At 38.9% G+C, this 17,393-nt stretch overlaps 1 protein-coding gene across 7 annotated transcripts in view; it reads left to right on the plus strand.

Moving 5' to 3' along the window:
* LOC126470166 (protein phosphatase methylesterase 1) overlaps positions 1-17,393 on the plus strand; it is a 96,095-nt gene that overhangs the window by 64,238 nt on the left and 14,464 nt on the right. For 4 of the 7 annotated variants that reach the window (XM_050097803.1, XM_050097802.1, XM_050097801.1 and 1 more), the window contains exons 7-9: positions 12,134-12,320; positions 12,725-12,816; positions 14,085-14,183. In XM_050097803.1, coding sequence (XP_049953760.1) covers positions 12,134-12,320; positions 12,725-12,816; positions 14,085-14,183 — 378 coding nt within the window. Of the gene's footprint in view, positions 1-12,133; positions 12,321-12,724; positions 12,858-14,084; positions 14,184-17,393 lie in introns of all 7 variants that reach the window. The other 3 variants (XM_050097804.1, XM_050097805.1, XM_050097807.1) reach the window with 1 other exon arrangement.

The following is a 17,393-nucleotide window of genomic DNA, read 5'->3' on the forward strand; positions in this document are numbered from 1 at the left end:
TAGTGTTCATTACAAACGTGGTTTTGCAGTCAGTGCAATGTTTACAAATGCGGAGTTGGCAGATGCCCATTTGATGTATGGATTAGCACGGGGCAATAGCTGTGGTGCAGTATGTTTGTATCGAGACAGATTTCCAGAATGAAGGTGTCACGACAGGAAGACGTTCGGAGCAATTGATTATCGTCTTAGGGAGCACGGAACATTCCAGCCTATGACTTGCAACTGGGGAAGAACTAGAACGACGAGGACACCTGCAATGGACGAGGCAATTCTTCGTGCAGTTGACGATAACCCTAATGTCAGCGTCAGAGAAGTTGCTGCTGTACAAGGTAACATTGACCACGTCACTGTATGGAGAGTGCTATGGGAGAACCAGTTGTTTCCGTACCATGTACAGCGTGTGCAGGCACTATCAGCAGTTGATTGGCCTCCACTGGTACACTTCTGCGAATGGTTCATCCAACAATGTGTCAATCCTCATTTCAGTGCAAATGTTCTCTTTACGGATGAGGCTTCATTCCAACGTGATCAAATTGTAAATTTTCACAATCAACATGAGTGGGCTGACGAGAATCCGCACGCAATTGTGCAATCACATCATCAACACAGATTTTCTGTGAACGTTTGGGCAGGCATTGTTGGTGATGTCTTGATTGGGCCCCATGTTCTTCCACCTACGCTCAATGGAGCATGTTATCATGATTTCATACGGGATACTCTACCTGTGCTGCTAGAACATGTGCCTTTACAAGTACGACACAACATGTGGTTTATGCACGATGTAGGTCCTGCACATTTCAGTCGAAGTGTTCGTACGCTTCTCAACTACAGATTCGGTGACTGATGGATTGGTAGAGGCGGACTAATTCCATGGCCTCCACGCTCTCCTGACCTCAACCCTCTTGACTGTCATTTATGGGTGCATTTGATAGCTCTTGCCTATGCAACCCCGGTACCAAATGTAGAGACTCTTCGTGCTCGTATTGTGGACGGCTGTGATACAATACTCCATTCTCCAGGGCTGCATCAGCGCATCAGGGATTCCATGCGACGGAGGGTGGTTGCATGTAACGGAAGACATTTTGAACATTTCCTGTAACAAAGTGTTTGAAGTCATGCTGGTACGTTCTGTTGCTGTGTGTTTCCATTCCATGATTAAAGTGATTTGAAGAGAAGTAATAAAATGAGCTCTAACATGGAAAGTAAGCATTTCCAGACACATGTCCACATAACATATTTTCTTTCTTTGTGTGTGAGGAATGTTTCCTGAAAGTTTGGCCGTACCTTTTTGTAACACCCTGCATTTAACTGTATTATACTGTGGGTCTTTAAATTGTGTTAAGTTGCCAGCCTGGTTGTCCACGTGTCAGACCAGACTGACCACCATCCTGTCCACAAATCTGGTCTCTCAGCAGTGCCATGCCTAAGCTCCTACCTCTGAGCTTTGTTGGTTGCCAAGCTGTCACCTGCTGAAGCTTCTGCACATATTTTGATTATTTCTCTCTTCATTTTCTGTACAATTCTTTGGCTCTCACATTCCAACTTGTCAAATACAGCTCTCTCCATGGTTCTGACATCTCACCTTTTTTGTAATCTTTATGTATTCGTTTGGACTCTTACTACTTTGAATGGTTATATTTTAATAATTTATGATGAAGTCTTTCTATAACTCCATGTCCACCCCATTTGGCTTCCTCAACATCATGATACAGTAGGACAGTTCCAAATTTGTTGTTATTTGTGTGTTCGTGGCCATCACTGTCGATCAGTGTCAGCTTCAGATTAACTATGTTCATGTATTGTCCAAATATGCCATGTTGTTTTGCTCATCACAGTACAATCACCAACATACTTCATCAAAGCTCGGAATTATCTTCTGTGACAATTTGGTACTAGTTTTGAACTGTCATATTGTTAGTGATCTTCAACTTTCTGTCTCCCCCCCCCCCCCCCCCCCCTCCCTGTCATATTAGTGGTACTTAATTATCTTTGAATAAGTCCTTCAAATTACCCTGTTGATTCCAGATGATCTGAGCCCCAAGAACTATGTTAGATTCTTTTTTCCTTTCCTACTTTCTTAACTGGATGCATTAATTTTTATTTTTACAGTTTACTATCTAGACTTTTCTATTGAACATTCAGAATTCTTAGAAATTGTTTGTATTTTTATTCCACAGAGGACTTTCCACTACTGTATTGAAATTGCATATGGTGCTTAACTTCCCCAAACATCTCCACTTTTGTATAGTTTCCAGAAATTTGAATATTTTGTTTTTGAACCACTGGGCAGTTTCTTCTTTTCTTATTTTTCAGGTAGGAATTTTATTTCTTAAATGATTGTTACTGTTATCCTTGATGATGGCATGTGCCTCCTCTAAAATGTGTGTTACATTTTAAACAAGTGGAATCTGTCTGTCCACATTTCATATTTAAACGTAGGTAGAGAGGAGGCTCTGCCAGTAGCCATTGAACACACTGGTTGTGACTGGCTGTATGTAGATTGAGGCCCACATCACACCAAGTTGAGTTACGTGTACTGCTAGTCTTGTACGAGGGGTGGAAGCACAATTCTTGATTTACAACATAATTCACAGAACTGCTTGTAATCCTTTAGTTTGGAGCTGATTGAGGTGGTAAACTAGAATCTCAGAAGTTTCTGTGCCTAGCTTTGATGTGGATTACGTCACCTATTTCATCAAATAGAAAATCATTCCCCTTAACACTTTGAGGGCTGGGCAGCTAGGGTGTCATTTAAGTGGCTGATACTGCACATTTCCACAATTTTTCTGAATTTTATGTAGGAGGTTCTATTGCACAGAATTAAGATTAGTTTGTTGCATTTGGAAGACAGATTTTGTTTCTGTGAAATGCTGCAAAGAAACATAAATGTACATGTATGACAAATATTTTATATCTAAATAAAAATGTGTTATTTTCACAACAACAAAATTTTTTTCTGACATTATTTCCTAAATGGAGATAAGATTATAATTTGTTGGTATTAAAAATAAGACTGTTTGAAAATGTATTTTTTTGTCTAAAATTGTATAGTTATATTTGGTTTAGTGTGAAAACTTCTGAAGCATTCTGGGCGATCTTGTGGCAAATCCTTTCCTATAAAGGGGGTCTACAGTACAGAATTTGTAGACTAATAGTCAATTTCTGTTTTCTAACAAGTCACATATGTAAAACCACAACAAAAAACTTGCACAGTTCACTGAGTTTCAAGTGACTCCACTAATGCCAAACTGTGTGTGGCTCCAGGTTCCATGTTACATTTAACTTGTCAGTAGTTGTTCTAGCACAGCGGTTTCTCTCTCGTATTACCTTCTTCAGCAGTTCTTTGCCGAAAAAGTAGGTGAAGCAATCAAACACTGTAGAGTTCTTGTCAATCTAAGTTTGAATTCCAATTGATTCTCCAAAACCTTGAAGCTGTGGTGTAGTAGTGTTACCTCTTCAGTGCACAGTTGAAAGACGCAGATTGATATTTTGAGATGAGGGATCTCTGAAGCAGCATCAACAGCAGCAGCTTCACCATGAGGGCTCCTGGACTCATAGAAATGCCTCCTTCTTCTATATAATAAATCACAAAAATTCACTTTCTTGTGTACGGTAGACAATATGTACACTTACGGAAAAATGTGGTGAAACAAGTAGCTTACCATCACTGCATTCAAAACTAGAAATTTGTTCATCAAGCCCAGAGTCACTGTTGTTCAACAGAAACTCTATCATCACATAAGTTCATCTTGAAGACAAACATGTAGTGTAAACTGGCAACACAGACAACATTGGAAGTCCTTTGCTGTGTGTGTAACATTGGGAGACACTGCATATGGCAGCTAGGTGAAACAAAACAAAGCAAGCAGCATTCCTTTCCCACTAAGACAAGTGACACAGGCTGCCAATAGCATTTTTTTATGGTCACACAAGTGTTAAAGAATCCCTTCATGCAGAGGAGACATAAAACAAATTTTGGGATTCACATATGAAGCTGAGAAACTGCAAATTTAGCTCCTACATAAATTATCCTTTTTGGAGTAAACCTGTGCATCGTAAGAGCTATGTCATTCATCTTGAAAGTGTTAATAGGTCAAATGAGCACTACCCACAGAAAGCATCTGCACCTCATGATCTAGTGACTAGTGTTGCTGCCTCTGGATCATGGGGCCCTGGGTTTGATTCCCAGGTGGGTCTGTGATTTTCTCCACCCGGGGACTGGGTGTATGTGTTGTCCTCATCATCAGATCCTCATTCGGATAGTGGCGAGACTGGAAATGGAAAGATTGGAACTCGTTCGGGCGCTGATGACCACGATGTTGAGTGCCCCACAAACCACCACCACCACCACAGCCAACCAACCAACCACAGAAAGTGGTTACTCACTAAGCAAAGTGTATATGTAGCCTGGCATGTTACATGTGGTGTTAACATGGGGATTGGTTTTTGAGGCTAGCGGAACATGTCTGTATGTCCATTTTAGTGTTGCATTACACCATCCTCAGACCTATGAATGCAGTATACTATCTTTGTTGTAATTGTACATAATGCAATATCGAACTACCTATATTTACTTCGAAATTGGTTACATATTAATTCCATTAAACTAAAAAACTCCAGTTTTGATATGTATGTATGACCAGCAAAGTATTAAAACCATAACAAAAGAAATGACCCATATATAGTGTGTGTATATGGCACCATATTTATAATGACTGCACTGAAATCTGACAACCTATGATGTAGAATTAATAATTAAGAACAGTGCAGTCACACAAAGTAATTAGATGTTGTTGTTGTTGTTCTGGTCTTCAATCCTGAGAATGGTTTGATGCAGCTCTCCATGCTACTCTATCCTGTGCAAGCTTTTTCATCTCCCAGTACCTACTGCAACCTACATCCTTCTGAATCTGCTTAGTGTATTCATCTCTTGGTCTCCCTCTACGATTTTTACCCTCCACGCTGCCCTCCAATACTAAATTGGTGATACCTTGATGCCTCAGAACATGTCCTACCAACCGATCCCTTCTTCTGGTCAAGTTGTGCCACAAATTTCTCTTCTCCCCAATCCTACTCAATACTTCCTCATTAGTTATGTGATCTACCCATCTAATCTTCAGCATTCTTCTGTAGCACCATATTTCGAAAGCTTCTATCCTCTTCTTGTCCAAACTATTTATCGTCCATGTTTCACTTCCATACATGGCTACACTCCGTACGAATACTTTCAGAAATGACTTCCTGACACTTAAATCTATACTCGATGTTAACAAATTTCTGTTCTTCAGAAACGCTTTCCTTGCCATTGCCAGCCTACATTTTATATCCTCTCTACTTTGACCATCATCAGTTATTTTGTTCCCCAAATAGCAAAACTCCTTTACTACTTTAAGTGCCTCATTTCCTAATCTAATTCCCTCAGCATCACCCGACTTAATTCGACTACATTCCATTATCCTTGTTTTGCTTTTGTTGATGTTCATCTTATATCCTCCTTTCAAGACACTGTCCATTCCATTCAACTGCTCTTCCAAGTCCTTTGCTGTCTCTGACAGAATTACAATGTCATCGGCGAACCTCAAAGTTTTTATTTCTTCTCCATGAATTTTAATACCTACTCCGAATTTTTCTTTTGTTTCCTTTACTGCTTGCTCAATATACAGATTGAACAACATCGGGGAGAGGCTACAACCCTGTCTTACTCTCTTCCCAACCACTGCTTCCCTTTCATGTCCCTCGACTCTTATAACTGCCATCTGGTTTCTGTACAAATTGTAAATAGCCTTTCGCTCCCTGTATTTTACCCCTGCCACCTTTAGAATTTGAAAGAGAGTATTCCAGTCAACATTGTCAAAAGCTTTCTCTAAGTCTACAAATGCTAGAAACGTAGGTTTGCCTTTCCTTAATCTATTTTCTAAGATAAGTCGTAAGGTCAGTATTGCCTCACGTGTTCCAGTGTTTCTACGGAATCCAAACTGATCTTCCCCGAGGTTGGCTTCTACTAGTTTTTCCATTCGTCTGTAAAGAATTAGATGTACACGTGGTTATTCAGTAGGGTGAAGAACCATATTGCTCTACTCAGCCTTTGTCAGCATTCACTGCTTGGCACTGGTACAGGCAGTTACATCTACATATATATTCCGCCAGCTACCAAGCGGTGTGTGGCGGAGGGCACAATTCGTGCCAAAGTCATATCCCCACCCCTGTTCCCTCACAGATTGTGCGAGGGAAAAATGACTGTCTGAATACCTCAGTACAAGCTCTAATTTCCCTTATCTTTGAATGGTGATCATTGTGCGATTTGAAAGTTGCTGGTAATAATATATGCTCTTCATCCTCGACGAAGATCGGATATCAGAATTTAGTGAGCAGCCTGTTCTGTTTAGCGCGTCTTCTATCTGCTGGTGTGTAACACTTCAGACTTCCTATGAGATTTGTAACGCTCTTGTGGTGGCTAAATGTACCAGTCAAATCTTGCTGCTCTTCTTTGGACCTTCTCAATCTCTTGAATGAGACCCAACTGGTAAGGGTCCCATACAGACAAACAATACACCAAAACTGCACGAACTAATGTGTTGTAAGCAATTTCCTTTGTTGAAGGACTGCATCGCTTCAGGATTCTACCAATAAACCGCAATCTAGAGTTCACCTTGCCCATTACTTGTGTTACTCTCGGTGTAAACAGATTTAACATATTATGCATAAATAGGTGGGGAAAGCCCATTGCTGTTTGATTACAAGATTGATGATAAATTGCTGGATTTCATTGGAACCGGGAAATAATATCTAGAAGTGCCCACACACGTAACTGCGTGCTTGACAAGCATGCATGCACAAGCATGCTTGGCCAAACATACTTGAGCATGTGTAGGATAAATTTTTACAAGTATCATGATTGTACAGGCAACTTGATGCATGATCAAAAGTCAGTTATGCATGCTTGTGCAAGTGTTCAAGCATATGGGTGCTTGAGCATGTGTACGAATAATAGGAAAGCTTATGCAAGCATTCGTCAGTGATTTGATTTGGTTTAATTTTTAATTGGTCCTGTTAAATTACATTGTGTACAGAGGTTGTTCTGTAATGTAGGACAAGTCAAATAATACAATATTACATGGAGAAAAAGAGAAGGAAAAACAGCAGTACTGTGAGACAGTTTCTATAATGTGTCTATCTTGAATAGTTAACATGGGAATAATATTTTCTATCTTTACTCCAAATAACACATTTCCATTTTTTCCTGTAACACAAGCAAAAAGGCTGCCAAAACCAGCACATCGTCATCTGAGCTTGACATTTTTTGGTAAACAAACTGGTGCTTGTACAAGTATAGTTGAACGAACTGAAAGTGCGAGGAATTTGTGCATTCTTGTGCAAGCACATTGCCAATGCGCGCATGTCAAACATGCAGTTGTGTGTGTGTGATCGCATTAAGATTGTGGTTTCAGAGTAATTGTCAGCAGTTCGCATCACTGCTGATGCCTAAAAGTTTGAGCACTTTTAGGGAATTACACTTTTTAATTGTCTTACTTTGAAAGTTTTTCATGGTACACAGACATATCCTCAGTGACTTGTGGTGCGAATTGTGTTATATTTGTAGAACATATTTTTCATATCAAAAGTAGTTCGGCTTTTCATTGGTGAACACCCTGTGTTTAACTTGTGGTTATAGCACAGCCATACAATGTACTTGTCAACAAGGTTAGGTATGTACTTTACTGGAGCAATAATATCTACGACTGTTGGGGACATGAGAGTTGTAATAAGTATACAATAATCAAGCAAAGATGTGCAGGAGGAAATTAACAGGCCCTTGTCATTCTCATCTTAATGCAGGTATCACCATTTGATGCCACTTTCACAACTTATCTGAAAGGGGGGGGGGGGGGGGGGGGGGGGGAATATCAGTGACAGAACTGAACCTCTAACCTCCACATTATTAGGCAGCAGCACTTGCCTCTTGGTGTTGAAAATGATCTATTCGGATGTGTGTGGTGATAAATAGGAAAATTTGTAATGACGCTGGTGTGTATTATATAGTACTTTAGTGCTTGTTGTCCAGAAGGATAATGTAGCATTTTGTGTATGAAGAAATGGGCATCAGGAAATAGTCCCAAAATACTAATCAAAGACTATGATAGAGATTTGTCAGCTCAGCAGTACCTCAAACTGCCTGCCTTGCACCCAAGCACATCTTCCTCTACATCAAAGATAGATTCATGGTGTAGTAGCATAGGAGACAGAAGATTTTGAGAACACAAAGTTGCTGTGTTGAGCAAACTGCTGCTGGGGAGGTATTATTATGGGGAAACCCATGTAAATAAGGATCCTTGAGAATTTTGTTTTATTGAGGAGGCCAAGTCCCATCCTGAGATTACTGCCAGTGGAAGAAGAGAGTTTTGTTAATGGTGGCAAAAGTTATCAGCTAAGTCAGATGTGAAATTCCTTGTTGGAGGCTATATGCATAGAGCACATCCAACAGTGGACAGCACATGAGACAGATCAAAAATGCCCATGCAAAGGTTAAAATGTCTCTCTCTTGGCTCCCCACCCCACCTCAATTCGCCCTCACACCACCTCAACCTGCCCACAACGTACACAAGATTTAACTAAGTGGAGGGGGTGCTCCCCACTGCCAGTAGAGTATTAGAAGTGTAGGAAGAGCTGCAGTGTCTCAACACCACCAGAAGATGATTTGTTTGACATTCACCAGAACTTCTCAGTATCTAAATACTACTACTGGCTGCAAACCAGCTTTATGTTAGTTGTATATTCCAGGAAAGTCTATGTTTATCCAAAACAGAATGAGGTAACACAGTCTAGGTTAATTTCTGTGATATGTTGCTATATTTCAGATGCACAATGTAAAGTGAGAACCACACAGAGGGATGTAAGGTCGTATAAAAAAAAAGGTCTTTCACGTACACCTAAGGGAATTATTATGAGCTGTACTTTGAAAATTACTTCACATCTCTTTTACAGTGTCAAATTTATGTGTGTGTAAGAAGAGTAAAGAACAGCAGAAAAGGCTTTACAGAAAATTGTGTGTCAGAAATGATTCAGTTTGAAAGGGAATATTTTATTGCCCTCACAGCTTTCAAATGTGGGACAGAAAAGTGCTTTGTATCTTCTGAACTTCTGATGTCCAAAAGGAGAAACAGCAGTGTTACACAGAAGTATGGGTGGAACCAATGACAATGTTCCAGTTGCACAACTTACATAGACAATAAGAAATAAGTGGGATATGTTCGTGAAGTAGACAGACATCTTGGAAATATGATATAAAATTGACAGGAAAAGCTGAAAGTAACTGCCCAGAATTTTTTTCCATTTCCACTTCCTTGGTATCACAAATGCATGTCCTATCCAAATTAAGATCCCCAGGTGTGTCAATGGCTGTGAAAGTATTTTGTATATGCATTGTCAAAGGTATTCGCACGAAAAGGAATTTCTCTGAGAGAATAATTTTAAAGACAGATATAAAATGCCCAAGAAATGTAATCCAAAAACTGCACAGGACTAAAGTTTCACAGAACATAGGCAGTGTAAGCCTTCTAGTATGTGACATGCTTAAATTGGAGCACCAAGCAGGAACCACATCACTTTGATGGATCTTCAGAGTATTTGATTTATCAGTATGTCTCACATATGAAATAAACTACATTGTTAATTTTTACTGTAAGATGAATTTTCGCAGGTAATATAACCATATTCCGTACCAAGAACAGTTTATTTTACAGCTCTTGGACTATTTCCCTTAGTAAAGCATTCTTCAGGAACATACCAGTTGTAACTTTTTTCACCACAGCAATCCATAATATTTACATATTTGATCAACAGTTACTAGTCCAATTCACAACACCTAGTTATCTTCCATTTCACTGTGACTTGTCAGCTGTATATGTTACTTTGATGATTATCAACAATGTAGGAAAAGATAGAGGGCTACTTACCTTAAAGAGAACACACTAAGTCACAGACAGGTACAATTAAGACACTTACACATAAGCTTTCAGCCTCAGCTTTCATCGGAAAAAGAGACACACACCATTCATTCACGCAAGCAAGCAGGCCTCACTCAGCTGCATTCTGGCCCTGAGCTGCCGGAGTTGGCAGTCATGTCTACCACTTGGGGTGGAAGCGGCAATTTGGAGAGGGTGGGGAAGAGAGGGAAATATACAGGTGGGCGAAGAGAGGAGCATTATCTGGCGGAGTGACTAGAATGCCAACAGGCATAGTGTCAGCAGGTTGTGGGGAAAATGAATTAAAAAAGGAAAGAAGTGGGGAAAATGGGTGGGTGCACTGTTAGAGGGTGGGAGAAAAGAATGGAAAGGAGGTGATAGGACAGAGGGGGTGGAAACTGTCGGGTGGAGAGTGTGGGGACCATATGTTCCCATAGGTTGAGGCTGAGATAGTTAGACAGCAGAATTTTTGTTTGTAACTTTCAGCAGCTTGAGAAGCTAATGAGGCTAAAAATTCATGAGAAACTCATGATTTTGACATTCAGGGAGCATTAAAATAAGAACGCTGAAGGAGCTAAACATCCCAAATTCTTCTATGACAAACACTCTGATGCAGACAGGTTTTGCATGTTACAATTTTAAAAGGATTTGCTTAGTTGTAGCACCATACAAGTTTCAGCATCTTATTTGAAAATCTGAAATACCACACACAATAAACATTTGGACTTGGCACTGGAACCTACAAGACAAATGAAGCATCCAGTGTATCTGCTGAATATGATAAGCTGCTAATTGCTTTCGTGCAAATTGCATATAAGGTACATTACTAATGATGTTGATCACCAGGCTACAAAGTACAAGTTCCCAACAGCAGCATGGTCATTTATGATACAGGTGTACTTTGGAGGGTCAGATGCGAATATTGTTACTTAAAGCTATGACACTGTTCACACGTTTGGTTTTAAGAAATCTTGACCCAAAAATTCTATAATACGAGAGAAATATTACTCAAAATCGTGTATAAACTGCTCATTAAAAGTTTAGCACCAGCTGGATATCTGCAAACATGTGGGCTTACATTCAAGGAGAGTGGGAAATGAAATAGTAAGCTTTGTGAGACGGAAAAATATTGTAATGAAATAAAAACGAAACAATAGCTTAAATAAAGACAGTTTACTCGGAAGTGAGCATTTTTACACAGGTGTGAAATCCTCCCAGGGCATATTGTCTATAAGTTGCTCAAGATGGTATCAGCCCTCGAGAGGTATTCTGGTGTGTGAATCAGGTTCCTGTGATGATGTTTTGCAAGTTTCAACTGACCCCACATGTGCTCTGGTTCAAGTCTGTAGATGCAGCAGTCCTCTCCATTCAGTCGATTATTGCCTCCAAGAGTTTGGGTACAGATCTGATCTTTTCATTCATTATCATCTTGATTTGCAAATCCTTTGCCGAAACGTTCGTTATAGGGAATCGACAGTATGTTGGAGGATACTCTCCTGGTAGTGCACAACTGAAATTACGTAAATTGCAGTAAGCTGTGTCAGACATCTGTACGTGGCTCAAAACATGATTGATCCATCTCCCTGCTGAACACGTGGACATGCATACCAGTGACGTGATCCTCCTCTACTACAGTCGTCACGTGTCACACAATTCCTACATTTGTCAATGTAGGAAACCAAACACAAGTTATCCAGATTTCATTTCAGATGACCCCTTGTCCCCCCCTCCCCCTCCACAAACCTCATTGCAGAAGGGTTTGTACTGTTCTTTGTAATGGACATGTAAATTCAAAATTGATCATGTGGAGACGGTTGTGTACTTTCTGGGGTAATATGTCCTTGTTGCCCCAAAGGTAGCACATAGTTCTATTGCATTCTTCCCTTCATTCCCCCTGTTTGGCTCTCTTCTTCCTATTTTATTCTCCAGTCTCCCTGCACATCTCTCCTTCTGTAAGAGAGGTTGAATCAGTACCTGAAGGAACGATCAGTTTTTTCAGTTAAGTTATTCCCCAATGATTAACATAACTTTTTTGTTACCCTAGTGAAAATCAAAAACCACCCTATGCAGATGCTATGTTTTATTTTGTATTTAAGGCTTTTGCGTACCAGGAATATTACTGAAACCTTGTGTAATTTGCATTTACTACTGAAAATCTTATAATTTTCCAGGAAAAGAAACGCAGTAGAACAGCTGACAAATATACGTGGCGAATAGACCTAGCAAAGACAGAGAAATATTGGTCTGGATGGTTCAAAGGACTGTCTAACATTTTTTTGAATTGTCCAGTGCCAAAAATGTTATTGTTGGCTGGAATAGATAGGCTGGACAAAGAGCTCATGGTTGGGCAAATGCAAGGTAATGTGTTCAAACAAGTTTTGAGCCTGGATAATATGTGTTACCATTTTGCTGAAAACTGTAGAGAGCATTAGTTGTTTTGAACTGTTGTAATAAACCCTGTATATCCCCTAATAAAAATAAATATCCATGCAACTTTTACTTAATTTTCTGTATCGAATATGTTAGGAATGCTAATATTTAGAGGGCAGCTATCATTGTGATATTGTGCATGTGTATTGCATGTTTTTGGGAGATAAACTTGCTATGTTACACAACTACTAACATCTCACTCAAATTCTGTGGAATTGTTGTCTTGAGTGTTTCTAATGAGAGATAGAAATACTCTTTATTTTGTGAATATAGTTGGTTTATAATATGTTTACCTATTTTATTTTGTTTTGAATATTGCTTCTCATGTGCAGGTAAATTCCAGTTGCAAGTTTTGGGACAGTGTGGCCATGCTGTGCATGAAGATGTTCCAGAAAAACTAGCAGATATAATGGCATCATTTATGGTGAGATATAAATTTGCAGAGCCAACAGCAAACTTTCAGCGGTATGTATTGGTGTTGTGGAATGATGAAATGTTTTTCAGTAGCTGCTCTAAAGCAATTAATTTGCTTTTATTTGAATCTCCAATAAAATTTTCATTTGACAATGTACTTTTTTGTGGTGACATTCTTGTATAAATCCTTCAGAGTTCTTGCCATGTCTGATTTTTCAATCTTCAGCGCTTGATGGCATCCTCTTTAATCATTGTCAAATTTCAGGCATTTGTTATAGGTACTTAAGTTGGCTGAATTACGTCACGGAAATATCATAAAATAACGAAACTTTCATGTGTTACCAGAGATTATGTTGATGTCTGTGACTGAAGAACATTGTTAACAATGTTGATTTTGTTTGTTTAGAAAATTCACCACATTGTCCACAGTAACTTACTGAAAACAATACTGTGATACATTTTATCATCCTGTGGATGTATGTGGGATAACCCATCTTAGCGGTCTTACTGTGCAGACTATGGCTTGTTTATCTCCATTCTGTAGGCTTTTGATCAGTACCTATTTCCAAACAATGGTACTAGACAAATTATTGTCTTTAAAATGAAAGGATCTTTTTTAGGATTCAGTGGATAGCTGTATTATGCACCATCTGGTCCTAATGCACAAATAGTGAAACATTTTGTGGAATATTTGAATACTACAAACTAAGCTTCCTCCTCCAGATTCTTGTGCCATGAGGTGAACAATATAACGGAAAATTCATGAATGATACAAATAGTACACACCATGAAAGATGTTAGTTATCCATCACCATCAAACTATTGTGCCTAAATTGGAGATGTATACAAGACTAATACTAACCGTAATTGTGAGGTCTATGACAAGGAAGAAAAATTTCTTGTAACCACATGTATAAAGACTGTAGCTTCCTAATTGATCTGCTTGGTTGGGTGATCAGGAACATCACTGCCACCCTGTTGAAGACTGACCATCCCTTTTTCCTGTAACATAAATCTGTAGTACCAGCAATAGACTCAGCTTCTTCTCATTACATTGGAATTGAGTGAATGTCATTAGCTTTTCCCCAATGAAGTAGAAGTTGAAGAAATTCTCAAAAAATTACCATATTATGTTTCCAACCCATTTGCTAACGGACCAGCTGCAAATAGTATTCTTTAAATCTGAAGTTAAATTTTTGGTTTTCTTGTAATGAGTAGTAGTATGGACTAAGCAATGATTGTTTGTACATAAAACAAAAAAATCATTATTGTTCACAGGACTTTCCCTGCATGCTAAAAAATAAGAAAGAGTGCAAGAAGACAAGAAACTGGGAAATGCAATGTGTTCTGAGGTGGAGAAATTGGCTGACAGTTCTGGTATGTGAAATGGAATGTGGAGCAGAAAAAAAAGTTAATCATTTATCCAGTCATGTTAAGATATCTCAGTCAGCTGTACTTCTATAAAAATAAGTGTACTGTAGCTGAGCTTATGGCCTATCTTAATAATCTATGGTGTAGTGAGAGAGAGGGATAAATGGATTGATAGCTGTTCAGCACTTTGTATTAATTCCTTTACCAAGATGCAGTGTTTTTTAAGAGACTGAATAGCATGCTGGTGTGTTTATTCTCAGCAACAACAGTAATTTAACAATTTATTCTTGTATTGTTAATGCTATGACTTTCAATTTCAGATTGTGGTTCATTGCAGTGATTTCTGTTTTCTAATAACTTGTCATCTTTCATCTTTAATTCAATGTTATTCCAAGATAGTTATGTAGAAATTCACTCTGATCTTGGGAACAGTTTATAACTCAGTGTAAAAGCTCATACTAACTCCAAAAGCATTTAAGTATGGGATTTTTCTTTGATTTTTAACGTCATTGTAAGTTTAGTGAAATTACTATGTAAAATTCACTGTTGTGTAGATATACAGGTCGTCCCAGGAAGAATGATCAGTATTCAGGGAAATGACAGGAATGATCATTTGAATCGAAAAACTTTGTATGAACATTTGCTCTATGCCAAATGGTTTCCGAGATAGAACTCATGTAATATATATATATTGACAAGATCCCTATGGCTCCTACCACATCCCGTATCTTGGCCTCCATAATAACCTATTTTGTGTTTTCAGTGGTCAAGCTTCTATCGCTCACACCCCTTCCTATCCTTTGAATACATTTAAGTCCTGGTCTTCCTCTGCACCTTCTGTTTGTTGGTCTGTGTTCAAATAGATTTTTAGGTAGTCTTCCTTGTCTCATTCTCATTAAATGTCAAAACCAGAAAAGTTGTTTGCATTTCATTTCATCCAGTATGGTATCCCGTAAATCCTCATTTGTTCTTTGTTCCAAGTGAGACATACTTGAAGCTTGTCCATATTATTCAATACATAGTCAGATTTATTCATGTACAGTAGTTAGTAAATATTATAGTATGTGTTTTACAAAGTGTCAACTGATTTGTACATTTTATAACACATTTATCTGTAAGCAAGATCATACACTTCACATTACGGCTGTTGTACAGTTCCCAATAAATGTTTCAATATCCCACCGTCAACTTCAAGGCATTTGTGCACTCTTCGGAGAACATTTGTGTTGCATATCTGAGTGCCTCTGCATGTTACATAATGACGGCAGCAGTATCCACGATGTGACCAAGCAGTACATCTTGCATATCCACTTTTTGTATGTACACATGAGACATCATCCAACCCCTTTTACAAAAATCTAATGGCATAAGGTCTGGCGATCTTGGTGGCCTGTTAATTGTACTACCATGACCAATCCAGCGATTATGGTAATTTTGGGTGAGATGTTCCCTCAAACGTCTGGGGAAAATGTGGAGAGACTCTGTCGTGCTGAAATACAACACAGTCAGTGGGGCCAAAGGAACAACCATCACCAAGGTGTTTAACAAATGAATTTTCCCATAAAAGGGGGGGGGGGGCAAGTTATTCTGTCTCGTCATTCACTCTTCGAACATGACTGGATCTGTTTGTTACAAAACATGCTCCACCAAACATTGATTGAAAAACAGACTTGGAAATCAGTTTCCTCTGTAGCATATAAATTTTCCTAGATGATTATTGTGTGTGTTGTTGATTCACTTTTGTGCAAAGGTGACCTGATTGGTGAATAGTATTAATGGAAGCAGATGACGATTGTCATTTAACCAGTGACAGTATTAGTCCTGTGGTATTGTTGTCAATGTGAAGATGTAGACACAATGTGTGTGAAATGAGTGCAGTTTTTCCCAGTGTAATCTTTGCTGTATACATGTTCATGGGACATTGACATGTGTAGAAAGTCACCGTGTGCTGCTAGTAAGATTATACTACACCATTTCAACAATGTGTTGCTGTTCCTAGACAGGTTGTTGAACTACATGATCAGAAGAAAAATGAGAACTTGGAAGAATACCTGTTCCACACAATGTGCTGAAACCTCTGGTAAACTCTCTGTCATCAGGAATTCAATGAGTCAGAAATTAGCAATTGTATTGCTAAAGGGCTGCAGGAGCTATGTATAAACTCAGTTAACAGACACTTCTCTCTGCTACATGCTCAGACTCCCACACTACTTTACTCACAACACACTATGGACAGCTGTGCATTCCATGGGCTATTTTATTGGCAAAAAGACATCTTGAGCAAAAAGGTTTGAAAGCAATGAGGTAGGTTGGGCTAACATGAAATTTCAGAGGTTGAGTGGATAAGACACACATTCATGTGTGCCACTAGCCCGAAAACAAATGTACATTATGTGTGTCCTATCCCAGAAACCATTCAGAATAGGACATGTGTGCATATGAAGTTCTTTTTGCTATGAATTAGTGTTCCTGTCATATTCCCGAATGCTGACCATTTCTTGTGGGACACTGTATATCACAGTAGTCACAGCAAGTGACCAGAAAAATTAAACCCTGCTTGATTTACAGGAAACTTCATAGTAGTATCTTGTGAGATATATTTAAATGCAAGTGCGCCCCCCCCCCCCTCCACACACACACACACACACACACACACACACACACACACACGTGCCAGACTAAGTGCATTTTGTTAAAAGGTAATACTGACAAAGAAATTAGCTTCCTTTTGTTGTAATTTTTTTTGTAGTACTTTAAAATGTTTAATGGAGTCCTTTATAGAGAATGAGTTGTGAAAAATTTTTGGAACGTGACTGCCTTCAGTTATCACAAAATGAATGTCTTTCTACTACTTTCTAGAAGCAGTGTGGGTGATATATGTGGATTAGACTAGCTAATGACACAATGCAGTATTTGTCAGGTAATCAGTCTACTCTGGTGGGAATCTGTCATAGTCAACAGCTATTAAAGCATAATTCAACTTATATTACCCCATACCATTTTGTCAAGCTGAAGAAAGATTGCCCACTTTTTGGAAAACAGGAATTTACGTTGCCATTGTTAAACATGTTTTAGTGTCCGCCATTTGTGGCACATGTGGAATGACACGTGCGAGTTGCTCTGATGTTAACATGCACTGTCTCTTAACTAGCAACATTGTGGCATCATTGTCCTTAGTTGGCTATTTGAAGCTTTGGCAGTGGGACTATAAATAAA

This window comes from Schistocerca serialis, chromosome 3 (genome assembly GCF_023864345.2).
Source record: "Schistocerca serialis cubense isolate TAMUIC-IGC-003099 chromosome 3, iqSchSeri2.2, whole genome shotgun sequence".
NCBI lineage: Eukaryota > Metazoa > Arthropoda > Insecta > Orthoptera > Acrididae > Schistocerca > Schistocerca serialis.